This window comes from Acipenser ruthenus, chromosome 38 (genome assembly GCF_902713425.1).
Source record: "Acipenser ruthenus chromosome 38, fAciRut3.2 maternal haplotype, whole genome shotgun sequence".
NCBI classification, from domain to species: domain Eukaryota; kingdom Metazoa; phylum Chordata; class Actinopteri; order Acipenseriformes; family Acipenseridae; genus Acipenser; species Acipenser ruthenus.
In genome coordinates this window covers 8858237-8873317 of record NC_081226.1, presented here as the reverse complement: position 1 = coordinate 8873317, position 15081 = coordinate 8858237, and the positions used below count along the sequence as shown (strand labels likewise).

Below are 15081 nucleotides of genomic sequence, written 5' to 3'. Positions count from 1 at the left end.
GGGTGCAGACGGTCCCTGCGAGGGTCCCTCCGCCGGTCTCTCCCGCCACGTCCCCTGGGGGTGGGGCGCGCGGAGAGACGGTGAAATTAAAAATAAAACGCAACGCACTCACTCACCAACGTGAGTGCGTTGTGCTTCTCCATCGCGAGGAGAGGGAGGAGGTCTCAGAATCCACGTGCAGCGTGGGATCGGAGAGTCTGTCTGCCCCTTCTCCGGACATCCCTGCGGCAGAGCTCCTGGAGTTCTTAGCGGCCACCATCCACCGCAGGGACAAGGTACAGCTGGCCCTGGACAAATGCGGGGGTTTCCAGAGGATCTTAAACTCTGTGAGATCCTAACTCAGGGCCAGCCACGCCAGAAAAACTTTGGGCTACTGGTAGGTCCCTGGCGGGTGGAGTCCCTCCCTGTCGCGCTCCAACAGTTTCAGTGGAGCGCGGACAGTTTCAAATACCTGGGAGTCCACCTGAGCCCTGCGGAGACCTCCGTCGCAGCCAGCTAGGTGGAGTTGGAGGACAAAGTGGCTGCGAGGCTGAGGTCGTGGTCGGGTCTGCTGAAACTGCTTTCCTTCAGGGGCAGGGCTCTGGTGATCAACCAGCTGGTGGCGTCGATGCTCTGGCATCGACTCACCGCCCAGAGCCCGCCCCCTGAGTTTATGGGAAGCCTCATCCACAGTAATTTAGAAAACTTGTCCAGATTGTGGCGGAGGGGTAATAGAATAATTGCCAGCTAGTTAAACTCCTCGGCCACGACATATAAACCTGCAGCTCTCTGCACTCGAGGTGGGTGTTCGGAGGAGGAACTGGAGAGCGAGAGGAGAGAATACAAAACTTAAAAGAAAAAACGTAAGGATCAGGGAAGGCAGTTGCTCAGCCTGACCTTAGTGTTCGAGATTTGTTTTGTTTAATTGTTTGTTTTCGCTCTGTGAGCAAGTGTTTTGTGTTTAAATATTTCATTTATTTTTGTTATTAAAAAATAAACGTACTGTCACAGGGTCCTATAACTGAATGCTCTACCACTGGGTTGTTTTTTTGTAATTTGTGGGACAGTAAGCAACCTGGCATTCTGTGATCTGAGTGGGCGTCTAGGAATATATGGTATTAAACGATCATTTAAAAATGATGGTGCAAAGCCATTTAATGCCTTATAAGTTAAAAGCAACACCTTAAAATCTATCCTGAATCAGACCGGAAGTCAGTGCAGAGATGCTAGCACAGCAGTAATGTGATCTCGTCTCTTAGTCCCAGTTAAAATTCTAGCTGCAGCATTTGATATAAGTTGCAGTCAAGATATAACTAAGTATCTAAGTATCTGAGTGAGAAAGAGTACTTCTCAATTTGGCAATATTTCTTAGATGATAAAAAGAAACTTTAGTAATATTCCTGATGTGTGTCTGTGTCAAAGTGGTTAGCAGTGTGCAGGAGCAGGTGCAGGTGATCAATAATCAGACAGACAATGATAATCCAGGTGCAATGGTGTTTTTTTTAATCCAATTGCCTGATGAAAAACAGCAGTAAAGAATAAACAATGATAATGATAAGCAATACAGCGGCGTGTATTGCTTTATTATAATCCACAGGTTTGGTCACAAAATAATAACAGTCCCTTTTTAAACACCCACACGAAACACAAACACAAGCCCACAGTGAGTGCTAAAGTGCTCGCGGTGTAAATGCATTTATTCATGAAACAAAGTGCAGTGATGTCGGGTAAGTGCTGGCCTTTGGCGACAGCTCCAGATCGTGTTCAGTCGTCTAATAATAACAAACAGTAATTCTTTAGACACGACAGAACAAAACAAACAAAACACTCATGATTACAATACACGGTCTCCTTCCGGTTCAGCTCTAACCATGCAAAGGAACAGATCGCTTGGCCACATCCCCTTTTATACCGTCAGTCACACCCCCTTTGGTAGCAAGTACAATCTCTTTTCCTCCAATCCGCGGGCCAATGACTTGCAGTATTGTGGCTCCGCCCCCTTTCTAAGATGACTGACTTCCAACCCTGGAATGAATTGTCTGGCCATCCAGTCCAGGGAGCTCACACCGCCACACTCCGTCCAAAGACCTTGCTACCCCTTCCCCCCAGTCCCTTCGCCCTCCCTGGGGCCAGACGAGGGGGTGATGCCGGTGTAGCGCAGTTTCCAGGCAGCTTAGCGGGCGTTGGTTCCGCTGCCTGGTACTGCTCTGTCAGTTGGATCGCCAACTCTAGGGTGGCGGGTGCCTGCCGTTGCACCCACACCCGCGGTCCCGGAGGCAAGCACTGCAGGAAACGCTCGACCACCACTACCTCCACCAGCCTGGCAGTGGTGGTGGCTCCCGGGTTCAACCATCCCCGTGCGTAATCCTGCAAACAGTGCGCGATGGCCCTGGGGTGTTCCTCCGCCGAGAAGTTCTCCTCCCTGAACCTGCGGCGTTAGTCCTCCGGAGTCGCACCCACGCGGTTGAGGACGGCAGCTTTCAGTGTGGGGTACTCCATCATTGCCGCCGGATCCAGGGTCCTCGCCGCTGCCTGCGCCTCCCCCATCAACTGGGGCAGGAGGTAGTTAGCCCAATGCTCGCGGGCCCACCCGGCAGAGATCGCCATCGCCTCAAATACCTCCAGGTATGCTTTTGGCCGATCCTCTGCCGTCATCTTCGTGGGCTGCTGTAGCCATAGGTCTGGCCCCGCAGCTCTTGCACTCCCCTGCACCACCGCAGTAAGGGTTTTCCTGCAGGAGATCCAGGTGGTGAACTGCTGGGGATCCATTCTGCTCCATGGTTTTGCACTGCTTTGTGTGGGCAGTGCCAGTGAATCCCACTCTGACACCACGTGTGGAAGTGTATTCACGGTTTAACATTAAACCGACTGGTATCACGTAAACAGAAAGGAACCTGTTAAACGTGTTCATCATATGAAGACATTTCGTGCCTTGTCTGTGCAGTGTTTCAATACCAATCAATAATAATGAGATCGCATCCTGCAATGAAGACATTTTATTATTTGTTTATTTAGCAGACGCCTTTATCCAAGGCGACTTACAGAGACTAGGGTGTGTGAACTATGCATCAGACTTTCTCAGTGTCACACAATGAGTCAGTGGTGAGGTGGGGTTTGAACTGGGGACCTGCTGGTTACGGGCCCTTTTCTTTAACCACTGGACCACACAGCCTCCTAACAGGTTCCTTTCCTGTTAGCTTACAGCACGTTAAAGGTGGATTTGGAAATACAACTATTCAGAGAACCTCAAAGGATTTGCCTGCCTGGATTACTATTTACCAGAATTAATAACTACTTCAGAAGGACATTCCTTCTTCTATCAGGGCAGCTTCTAAACAAAACTCAGAAAAGCTGATTATCAGTGAAAAGGTGGGGAGGCTTCTGGGTGATGCAGTGGCTTCAGTTATTGCACACAGCAATAAAATAGAATCTCGGAAGTTGATATTATTCTATTGCTACTGTGTAATGTAAGAACTATACTTGTTGTGTAGAAATGAAATTATAAAGACAATAAGATCATTTATTCACACAAAAAAGTTTTTGACAGTAAAAGCTTCCACTTTGAATATCACCATCGGTGGAAATAATAATGAAAAAAAAACCCTTTAGCAGAACTGTAGCATGTCTGCCTTCAGTGCAGAGGGAGTTTCCAATCCGATCGAAAACCACGGAAGTTGGAAGTTATTCACAATATTTCTATACTGTTCCAGTTTTAGGACTTAAAAATCTCGTCTCCTTAAGTATTGTCAAAAGCACATTATGATTGAGAAAAACATCAACATGGTAAATAAACAAAGCCGGACCAGTAGACAAGGGAACTGCAACATTTCAAACTGAAGTGAAGACACCGACTCACTCGGACTCAGTGTCTGCCTTAAACAGGATACATGCAGCAATGTTAAAAGAGAAGACAGTCAACTGTCATTAATACAAACTTCAACAATCAATACAAACTTCAACTCTCATCAATATAAACTTCAACTCTCATCAATACAAACTTCAACAATCAATACAAGCTTCAACTCTCATCAATACAAACTTCAACTCTCATCAATACAAACTCCAACTCACATCAATACAAAACAAGGGACCAGCAAAACAAATGTGTCTCATCTGTAATTCTGATTATCAAGGGTCTAAGCCAAATGCATAATGTTTTACTGAAGTTACAGTAAGGCTGAAATCAAATTACAATTGCAGTACAATGAAAAGTATTATAAATGTAAAAGTACTGTGCATTTTAATGAAAATACGCTTGTGAGTATACTTTGCAAATGAACTGCAGTTGAAATGTGCATGTCCCAGCTGCTGTGCTCATTCCTCAGGGTGTGTCTCATAGTGATTCCAGATTCAGACTGCAGTATATTACTGATCCTGGTTTTTCAGAATGGTTGAGAAAGTGTTTGCAGGAATGTTGAAATCTGCAGCAACATCTTTCTTTGTCTGGGACAGTGGTGCAATATTTATTGAGTGATTTACAATAAGAGACTGCTAAACCTGTCTGGGACCATGCAGAACATTCGTAGTATGATGAAATTAATTCAATACAAGTTTGTTTCAATGAGAATTGACTCTACTTTAAAAAACATTCAACTAGAATGCTTTACTAATGTCTTGATAATGAATTAATAAATTACACTAGTGAGTGTTAGTGTTTCTACAATAGCCCTGCATGGATAGGACAGCTCCTTGTTAAACGGGTCGTCTTGCTGTATCCCATTATAATATCATGTTGTAGAAATGCATGTTCTTGTTCCTCTCATTGTATCATTTGTGTTGTTTGCTGATTCACACAGTTGATTTTGAGGCAGGTTCCTTGTCTACTGGCTTGCACAGTTGCAATGTGTGGAATCAAATCAAACTATAAAGCAGTATTGCGTATGAAGGATTGTAAAAGATGAAATCTCTGCAGAGTCGCTGATTCTCTCTGCAGTGGAGTCACACTCCTGGAATGAGACAGAAAAGGGGCGTTAACAAAGAGGACCAGTGAGGTCATCAGTGAGGTCATCACAGTCACAATGTAGCTCAGGAACAAAACCAAACAACACCACTGATATAACCCTAAACTGTCCTCAATATTCCCCTTCAATCTCTGCATGTTTACGAGTGATTGTGAATAAGACTGCACAGCCTCTCAGAGTTCAGGACTGACTCTTACCTGAAATAAACAACAACATGACCAGAGAGACACAGCATGGAGCAGAGACACAGCACTGCAGACACACTGACACTGCAGACACACAGAGGGATGCTGTGGAGCAGAGACACAGCACTGGAGACACACAGAGGGACGCTGTGGAGCAGAGACACAGCACTGGAGACTCACTGACACTGCAGACACACAGAGGGATGGTTTGTTTCCAGTTAAACAGTCTAACTTCACAAGACACACTGTTTGTAGGATCTGAATGGCAGAATTAGAGGAATAAGCAGCCACTACCCCAGGAGCCTCCTATTGACAATTCAATCAAACACATAAGATGCTGTTTAAAATGCACAATGTGGAAAAGCACTCAATCCAGTACTTACTTGGAGCTGTGGCAGAGGATTCCGACATACAAACAGACTTTGATATTTGTGCAATAATGTGAAAAGACGAAGCTTTATTGTCAGAAATCTCACACTGATCTACAGTAAAGCGAATGTAACCTGTGATCGGATTTAGATACGTATCATTATGAGGAAATGCTTGTTTTTCTCCAGCCTAGCTCTGTGCTCAAGTGTAAACGTGTGGCTCAAATGATAACAATCTTCTAATCTGATCGACTCTCTGAGCCCGTTCAGGTCTGAGTTGTAAACGCACTGAGTGTGTGTGTCTGCTGAGCACTGCAGTTCACTGCCCCCCCCTCTCCTTCAGTAACTTCACTGAATTGAATCAACTGAATTGACAGCTACTTGATTTCTTGATTTTGCTCAATAACAGTTCAACTAGATTCAGCCTCCCTCCCTTCCACACACAGTCCAGCTCCCTCTCCACTCACTCCATCTCTCTCATTCCTCCCTCTCCACTCCATCTCTCTCATTCCTCCCTCTCCACTCACTCCATCTCTCTCATTCCTCCCTTTACACTCACTCCATCTCCCTCATTCCTCCCTCTCCACTCACTCCATCTCTCTCATTCCTCCCTCTCCACTCACTTCATCTCTCTCATTCCTCCCTCTCCACTCACTCCATCTCTCATTCCTCCCCTCCCCTCCTCACCCTTCCTCTCAACAGTATCATTCTATCTCTCTCATGCCTCCTCCCCTCCTCACCCTCCCTCTCAGCACAGTACCATTACATCTCTGTCATTCCTCTCTCTCCTCCTTACTCCCTCTCTCTGTTACACCACTATGTCTGTGGTCCACCTGGCAGGATTAGCTATGTCTCCCCTGCTCCTCAGAGCTCACTGTCAGGATCCCTCCCTCTCCCCCATCTCTAACTCATCATCACCCTCATTATCCTCGCTGTTGCTTCTCATGTTGGGATCCCAGATGTAGTTCTGTTTCTCAGTGAAGCTGACGTGGTCCACCTGGCAGGAGTAGATGTGTCTTCTCTGCTCCTCAGGGCTCACTGTCAGGATCTTTCTCAGCTGGTAGGTCCCGTCCTGGTTGGGCAGCACCTCCCCACTCTGCACCCCCTCCTCCAGATGATCCCGTCCGTCTCTGACCCAGGACACCTCCACAGCGCGGGGGAAGAACCCTGTCACATGACACAGGACCTCCGTGTCTGCAGATCCACGAGCTTTCATCTGGAGCAGAGTCACTGCAGGGGGAACTGCAGGGAGAGAGTGTCTGTATCAGGGAGAGCAGAGACACTGCAGAGAGAGTGTCTATATCAGGGAGAGAGTGTCTATATCAGGGAGACAGTGTCTATATCAGGGAGACAGTGTCTATATCAGGCACAGCAGTCACAGCACACACTGCTCCTCTGAAGGTCCTGTGCAGTACCTTGCTTGCACTGCAATACAATCAGACAGCACTGGTGGCTCTCCCCTATAATTGTTGTAATTGATTTCTTTACAGATTTCTTTACAGTATGATTGTTTGGGACAATGATTTCTCTTGTGAATGAGTTGCAATAACTTGAGAGTTTATCCTGCTGTGAAACTTGAAATAATAAGTAAATAACATTTCTAGTGTGGGAGTGTGTGTGTGTGTGTGTGTGTGTGTGTCAGTGTGTGCGTGTGCGTGTGTGTGTGTTCCTCTCAGCCTCGTCTCAACAGCAGTGCACGCTGCAGCAGTGTGTGTGACTGTACCTCTCCTCTCCAGAGTCTCCCTCCCGTACTGGACGTACTTCTGCAGCCACTCGATACACGTCCCCTCCAGATAGCCCTTCCAGTACTGATTCCCGGCTCTGTTAGCATCCCACTTGTGTTTAGTGATGACAGCCTGCATCACAGGGGCGGTCCAGGTCAGGGTGTCCTTATCGAAGCTGAGGAAATCCTTCCCATCGAATCCGTACTGATTAAACCCCCGCTTGGTCCCGTCATCATCCAGCTCACAGCCGTACATCCTCTGGAGAGTGTGAACTCCTGGAGAAGACAACAGACACGAGAGAGGTATATTAAATACAATATACCTACATAAAAATAAAATCAGTGTCTATATAAGTAGAAAAAAAGGAAAATTAATCTAAATATGTATTTATTTATTGTGGTTTTCACAACATCAGGTTCAAGTTTTAATCCTGTAAATTGGTAAGCTTCACTATAATCAAACAATTTAGTTTTACATAACATTCAATGGATTTTCTAAAGGACAGCAAACAAAAACTGAAGGTTTACATAACTTTAAAAATAACGTTTCAATTTCAAAAAGACTCTCTCTGTGTGCATCTGTTGCTGCTGCTGTGGTTCAGTTTGCAGTTATTTTGCGTTTTTCCATATTATTCTGATACAGCATGCTGTACATTGAGAGGGTTGATGCTTCATAAAGTACATTTTTTATGCAGAAAACGATCTTTCTGCATCAACACTTTGATATTTTGCTCATTTTTTAAATGTTTGCAGTGTAGCAAAGTACTGAGTAGTGTGAACAGCAACAAAATACGGCAAACCCTACCTAGAGATACAAAACAGAGCAACATATCTGTTAGTGCAGAACCCCAGCACTCGGCTGGTGGTAATTCCACTGCAGAACGCAATTCCACTGCTTCTCTACAGACGGTAATGTAAGCCTCTCACTGAGAAAAGCACAACAGGACGTAACTAACCACAGGGTGTCAGCTCTTTCACAGACACACACTGACCTGTTAGAGAGCTTGGAACAAAACTCGGGCATAGAGAAAGTGCTGCTTTACCCAGAGTTTCAGAATCAGTTGCAAGATCAGCTTTATCAAGCCACTCTACTCACCGCAGAGCAGAGCAAACACCTAACACAGTTGTTTGAAGAGTTTAGTACTATATTTGCCAGGGATTCGTATGACTGGTGAAACTACGGTACATCAGGTCAGAACACCTACTAAGTGCTAAGCCAGTGTTTGTTAGACAGTATAACCTACCAACTGCTTTTTATGAATCCATACAGGAAACCCTGGATGCTTTGTTAGAGCATGGAATTATTAGACAGTGTAACTCAACATATAATTCTCCTATCTGGCCAGTCTTGAAGTGGTAAGTGGAGCATAGCTGTAGATTATCAAGTACTGAATTGACAGGTACCATTGTCTAGATGGCCTATGACTAAGGCTACGATTCTGGCACGGTGACCCCACAGATGTTATGAAGAGAATGTTTGTGAAGGTTTACCTAGAGTCTGTGTAGATGGGTGCTCATAACATCACCAACAAGAAATACATGCAGGTGTGGGATTGGTTTGGGAAAATGATTCTCCTATTCGAACCATGCAAGTTTAAGTCAGGACCAAAGACAAGCCAGTATGCAGAACTAGCAGGACTTCTGATTGCACTTCAAACACCCCATAGAGAGCCATGTTACTGTAGTGAAAAAATTAAGCTGACAAATGGTTTTTGATTCAAAAAAACTTTATATACAAGAAAGGTGTACCTCCAGTGCAATCATATAAGCACGAGATTTAAACTGACTTTGGACCAGGCCTCAGTACAGCTCAGCGCATGATATGTTTGTATCAGAAAGCACGGATATCCATGGAGTCAATTCGAAAGAGATGAAAAGACTGACAAAACTTTACAATGTTTGATATTTATACCATTGTAAACAATTGTTGACTCCCCTTCAACCCGACTGGTTTCTATCCAGTAAATGAGGTCATCGTTCTCTCATCACACATGGCTAGCCGACCACACACTTCCTCTTTTGAGCTCAGACACCTATCTGTGACTGAGTCGTGTTAGGCTATAAAAAACTGCACGTAGCTGGTTTTGCTGATGGGAAATGAAAAAACTCGAAACTTACACAATACTGTATAGAAACAATATAAAAGCATATTAAAGCAACTGAACTGGTAAACACATTAAAACGACTATAAAAAAGAGCTTCATACGGTATAAGTTACTGTCACTCGAGTGATTTACAGGTTACAGGCCTGACACTTGGACTGAGAGATAACTTTGTTTTGCAAAAGTCTGAAGCCGGGTTACAGTCAGTGGTGCACTCGAGAAGGAACGTGCCCGAACTCTGTTCCAGGACTTTTTGGTTTAGGCACAACCTTGACTTAAGAATTAACTTAAGAATCTTTACTGATTTATTATGAAAATGCTTATAGGTGCCCGACCGCTCTAATTTCAGTGCCTGGGCACCAATGAAGCATATATTTTCCGCGTGGAAGTCAAGCAGTCTTTCTGCGCCTTGCCACTAGGAACAAACCAATCCTTGTCCAGTTCCCTACATATCAGTTTTCATGGTACAGTCCGAATCAGCGTCTCTTATAACCAACGCATATTTTAAATGTTAGCAGAGTCTCAGAGTCCACACATTTTCCACCCAGTTGTCTGATTCAGCCAGTCATCCTTGTGATGCAATTAAGAGAACATTAGGAACTTCTATTACAAACTACAGAACTGCTGTAAGTTTTTTTTTTTTTTTAGTAAAAATGCTGACGAAGAAGACAGCAAAAGTGCATCCCATGACTGTGGACATAATCACAGGTTTAAAGCTGCTTTGTATATCAGTCAGTGCAGAGACCTGGAGATTGGAGTGAACGACTGTCCTTGCAGCTGGCTTACTATGGCACTTTGTGCCCGGGGGGGGGGGGGGGGGGGTGACGCTGTTTTCTTTATCTGATGAGATCAAATGCGGTAGGTCTGGGGGGGGGAATATATTCAGAATGTAGTGTAACATTAAATTGTGCAGAACTGTCGGCAGATAGTGTTTAAAAATACATTTAAAATCAATTCTAATTGTAGTGATACAGTTCTTAAATTGGTGCCGTAATTTCATTTGAGGCAGAGCTCCAGAAAAAAGACAGGGGGAGGATGTGATCTACTATACAGGGCATCACTGTGATTGAAGACAGGGAGGATGTGATCTATTATACAGGGCATCACTGTGATTGAAGACAGGGAGGATGTGATCTACTATACAGGGCATCGCTGTGATTGAAGACAGGGAGGATGTGATCTACTATACAGGGCATCACTGTGATTGAAGACAGGGAGGATGTGATGTACTATACAGAGCATCACTGTGATTGAAGACAGGGAGGATGTGATCTACTATACAGGGCATTGCTGTGATTGAAGACAGGGAGGATGTGATCTGCTATACAGGGCATCACTGTGATTGAAGACAGGGAGGATGTGATATCCCGGGAATGCTGGCAGTGAACGTGTCCTTGCTGGAATAAGAGCAGTGTGAGCTCTGAAAGCACAGGGCTAGTGAGACTGGTTTGAGTTTCTATTGAGCATGTTTGCAATTAGCTGTGTGCTGTTTCTTGCTCTGACCCCCTGGTGGACGAGAGCGGTACTGCACCTCAACAGCACCCTCCTGGTGAGAGAAACAACAAACACTGGGCTTGTTTTCATAAAGCTTTCATTCATTAATGAAAGAGAGTCAGTTCTGATGTATTAAATCAAGTTTAAAATGTGTGACACTTCAAAACCACATTCATGTCACTGTATTTGGAGATGTGTTGGCTTTTTTAACTGGTAATAACAGCAGATTGTTAAAATTGTGGGCCTCAGTTCTAATCTGTGTGTAAATACAATATCATTCATTTAAGAGGTAAATGAGAGTTGGAAGTGACTGAATATCTTGAAGTGAGGTGTGTGTGTGTGTGTGTGTGTGTGTGCATGCGTGCATGTGTGTGTGTGTGTGTGTGTGTGTGTGTGTGTGTGTGTGTGTGTGTGTGTCTGTGTGTGCATGTGTGTGTGTGTGTGTGTCTCTGTACTCACCCCCAGTCTGGTTGAAGCGCTGCATTGCGATTCTAATATTCAATTTGAAACTCTGCTGTGTCCCAACAGCTCCCTGAGTCTCTCTCTCCCAGTACTCCGGACCCTCAGATCTCTCCATCCAGTCCTGTTTGGGGACCATCTTCTTCATGACACTGTCGTAGTAATCAATCTGCTCATCATCCAGCATCCCCATCGTCACAAACTCAGGGAGCCCCGTCCCCTCTGAGAACCCCATGAAGAAATACCGCAGGGAGTGGGTTCCTGGGACAGGGAAGGACACACTGGTTAGTCTAACTGACACAAGCAGCTCTCTGTGTCTCCGGAGGGATACCTGGATAACAAGTACAACTTTGAGGTGTCGAGGATAATAAGAGGGACTGTCAAACACTCAAACTGCTTAATCCTGAGTGATTCTTCCAGTCACTTAAACACAACACTAGAGGATAATAAAAGGGACTGTCAAACACTCAAACTGCTTAATCCTGAGTGATTCTTCCAGTCACTTAAACACAACACTAGAGGATAACTGTATAACTGTATAAATGGGTAATTGTATGTAAAAAATAATGTGATATCTTGTAACAATTGTAAGTCGCCCTGGATAAGGGTGTCTGCTAAGAAATACATAATTAAAATGAATTAATTATAGCAGTGCACCTATGTGTTAATGATCTGCTGAGTTCAGCGGGTTGGGTTAGGGTCAGGGCGGGTTGATGTCAGAGAGGTGCAGAGCTCAGCACGTGAATGGTTGGAGTCCTGGATGAATTCCCAGAGGACAGTTTCTAATGAATATTCCTTTGCACTGCATCCCCGCCTCTGTGTGTAGAATTCCTGCATCACACGCTTCAATGGACGGGCAGCTTCATATTGAGCTTGGAAATATTTATTTTGAAAAAACAGATTTATTTGACCAGATTTATTTTTCGATGTATTTCGCATGTATCTGTCAGCTAAATGTTGATGTCAAGTGTAAAAAGATTTAAAGACTGAAGTATTCTTTCCAGATTTAATTATCATATTGATTTGAAATATTGAGTTTGTGACGAACGTGTTCAACATTTATACATTTATAAACTTTTAAGAAGGTTTTTTTTTTACATTTATGTATTAAGATAAATCTGGAAAAAATGTGTAAAAAAAACACCTAATTAAATCTTTGTTCATTTTATTGATGTATTTATTGATGTATTTATTTAGTTTTACTCTTAGCGCACCACAGTGCAGCTGTCCGGCGGCCTGTGCTGTTCACTGATTGACTGAGAATCCAGCAGAAACACGGGATCTGGTGCTAGCGGACACTGTAGTGTGTGTATATATATATATATATATATATATATATATATATATATATATATATATATATATATATATATATATACTGTAGAGCCTTTCAAAGAAAACCCATTTAAACTAACGTTATAAAACGAGACCAGAAAAGCTTGAGAAATTCTTCTAGTCGAAACATCTCTCATTACACTGATTACGTTTCTTTTAGTAGGTCTAAATGCAGCTGTAAAATAAAAACGCATTCTAAACAATCCAGTCACATGACTGTTCGTGCATTCTAAATGATCTCAGCAATGACGTACTTACAATTCGACCTGATTTGTTTTCAGAAGTGAATTTAAAGTCAACAGAATATAAACATTCGGTGTAATCTCCTCCATATTAGTATAATATGACAGTAGAATGACACCGATCCACACTGTCCAGTCAATTCACATCCCAATCCATTACACTAATAATAAACTAACGGTATCTTATATAACACCTGGATGTTGGTTACTTCTTCCCGGTTCCTTATTCGCGGTGTAGTTGACAAAGCAGCGTGTCCTTTTTCTGTGTGTTGTAACTCACTTACACATCTCACTCAATTAATATATCGCCACCATTTAAAATACATCCGCTTCCTCTTTCAATATATATATATATATATATATATCTGTATCAGCAGCATAGCGGTACCTCATATATTACCCGCCTGTTTCGCCCCATTTACCCCCTTAGAGGCTTTGCTCACTAAATATCGAGGTATCCCCATATAGGTTATCATCCCCTCTTTGCAAAAACACTAAAGATTTAATGAGCAAGCCGTACCCCACGATCAGCAGCACCCCAAAGTGTAACCTATCAAAATGCCGACAATGTTTTCGTTTTTCTTGAAAGAGGAAGCGATCTAAACGGTATCAATATAGTATTTGAGCAAGATGTGTAAATGAGATAAAACACAGAAAAAGGACACGCGGGAAGTAACTTCCAGGTGGTATCACATATATTTTACTTTTTTAACGACTTGTTTATAGAATTTAATACATTTATTTTAATTTAAAAAAAAAACATAACATCAATACTTTGTTTTTTATTATAAGCAATTGAAGTGTTCCCTGTGAAGTGTCTGCTTTATTATTATTATTATTATTATTATTATTATTATTATTATTATTATAATAATAATAATAATAATAATAATAATAATAATAATAATAATAATATGCTGATAGGATTGTTAACTCACCTGCAGCAGACTCCGCATGCACACAGCACAGGATCGCCAGCACAACCGCCCTCAACATCTCCACACTCTCCACAAATCAAAACAATAAAGAATAAACTCGATTTCCGAGGCTAATAACTAGATATTTCAGAACAATCTGTAAGCGAGCTCTCTTAAGAGTCTCAGTACAGTCACGGACACGCACTGCACTGAACAGTTCTGCGCACTTCTGTCCAGTTATAAAAAGGTTGAATCACCCAGAATATTGTGATTGGCTGCCCTGACGGCTCTCAGCCAATAGAACGCGCAGCATCGGGAGGCTCCGGGTAAAATACAAGAGCCCGTTTCATAAAAGCGATTTGCGACGACTCCCATTCTATAGCACCTCGCAAATAATAATAAAATATCCTATTAGAAAGTACAATGGCGCTCATATCACTAGCTCGTCGCGGGTACGCAGAGGAATCAGAAGGGAAAGACTATTCAGGGTCCTTCAAACATACAGAGTCATAACGAAGATCAAAGTACATACCTGTCAACATGCGTTTTCAAAACTGAAATGTGAGGGTCCTGAACTGAAGCGAATACCTAAATAAGACCAAGGCATGCAACTATTCCACTGTATTATTGGTAGAATGATGATACGCGGCTCTTTCTAATTGATTTTAAAAAGGAAAACTATCAAACAGATAAACAACCATGAGATGCCTCGCAATCCAGTTCTCTCCTGGCCCCTGTGGTTCTTATTGTGCTGTAGTTGCAGGTGGCTGATTTGGCCGCAGCTGATACTTTGTAAACAGGTCCACTGTAGTTGATTTTGCACGACAGCATGCAAAATCAACTACATCCCGGCCATCATGCATTTAGTCTCGCTCAACCCGGGTCAAAGCCTTCAACCCACATCCTGAGGTGGGTTGCTGGGACCCGGGTTAACCCGGGTATGACCCAGGTACGTGGTGTGTGACCCGGGTACGATCCAGGTACGCAGTGGCGTGTGACCCGGGTACGACCCAGGTACGTGGTGTGTGACTCGGGTATGACCCAGGTACGTGGTGGTGTGTGACCCGGGTACGACCCAGGTACGTGGTGTGTGACCCGGGTACGATCCAGGTACGTGGTGGTGTGTGACCCGGGTACGACCCAGGTACGTGGTGGTGTGTGACCCGGGTACGACCCAGGTACGTGGTGGTGTGTGACCCGGGTACGAGCCAGGTACGTGGTGGTTTGTGACCTGGGTAGCCAGGACCCGGGTCCGGATCCGGGTAGGAGTGCCAGTGTGAAAGGAGCTTTAGACTTCCCTGCAGAATACTTTGCAA

General features: G+C 43.8%; 1 protein-coding gene and 1 pseudogene across 1 annotated transcript; one reads left to right on the top strand and one right to left on the bottom strand.

Annotated features, from left to right (window-relative positions):
* The window catches only part of LOC131707001 (zinc finger protein 585A-like), a 94999-nt pseudogene that overhangs the window by 25861 nt on the left and 54057 nt on the right, over positions 1 to 15081 (top strand).
* Positions 6359 to 13981, bottom strand: LOC117434203 (H-2 class I histocompatibility antigen, Q9 alpha chain-like). Its single transcript, XM_059009001.1, has 4 exons — positions 13787 to 13981; positions 11272 to 11532; positions 7217 to 7492; positions 6359 to 6735 (listed from the first exon to the last, which is right to left on the bottom strand). Exons 1-4 carry the CDS (start codon positions 13842 to 13844, stop codon positions 6371 to 6373), a joined length of 960 nt encoding a protein of 319 aa, XP_058864984.1. The 5' UTR covers positions 13845 to 13981; the 3' UTR covers positions 6359 to 6370.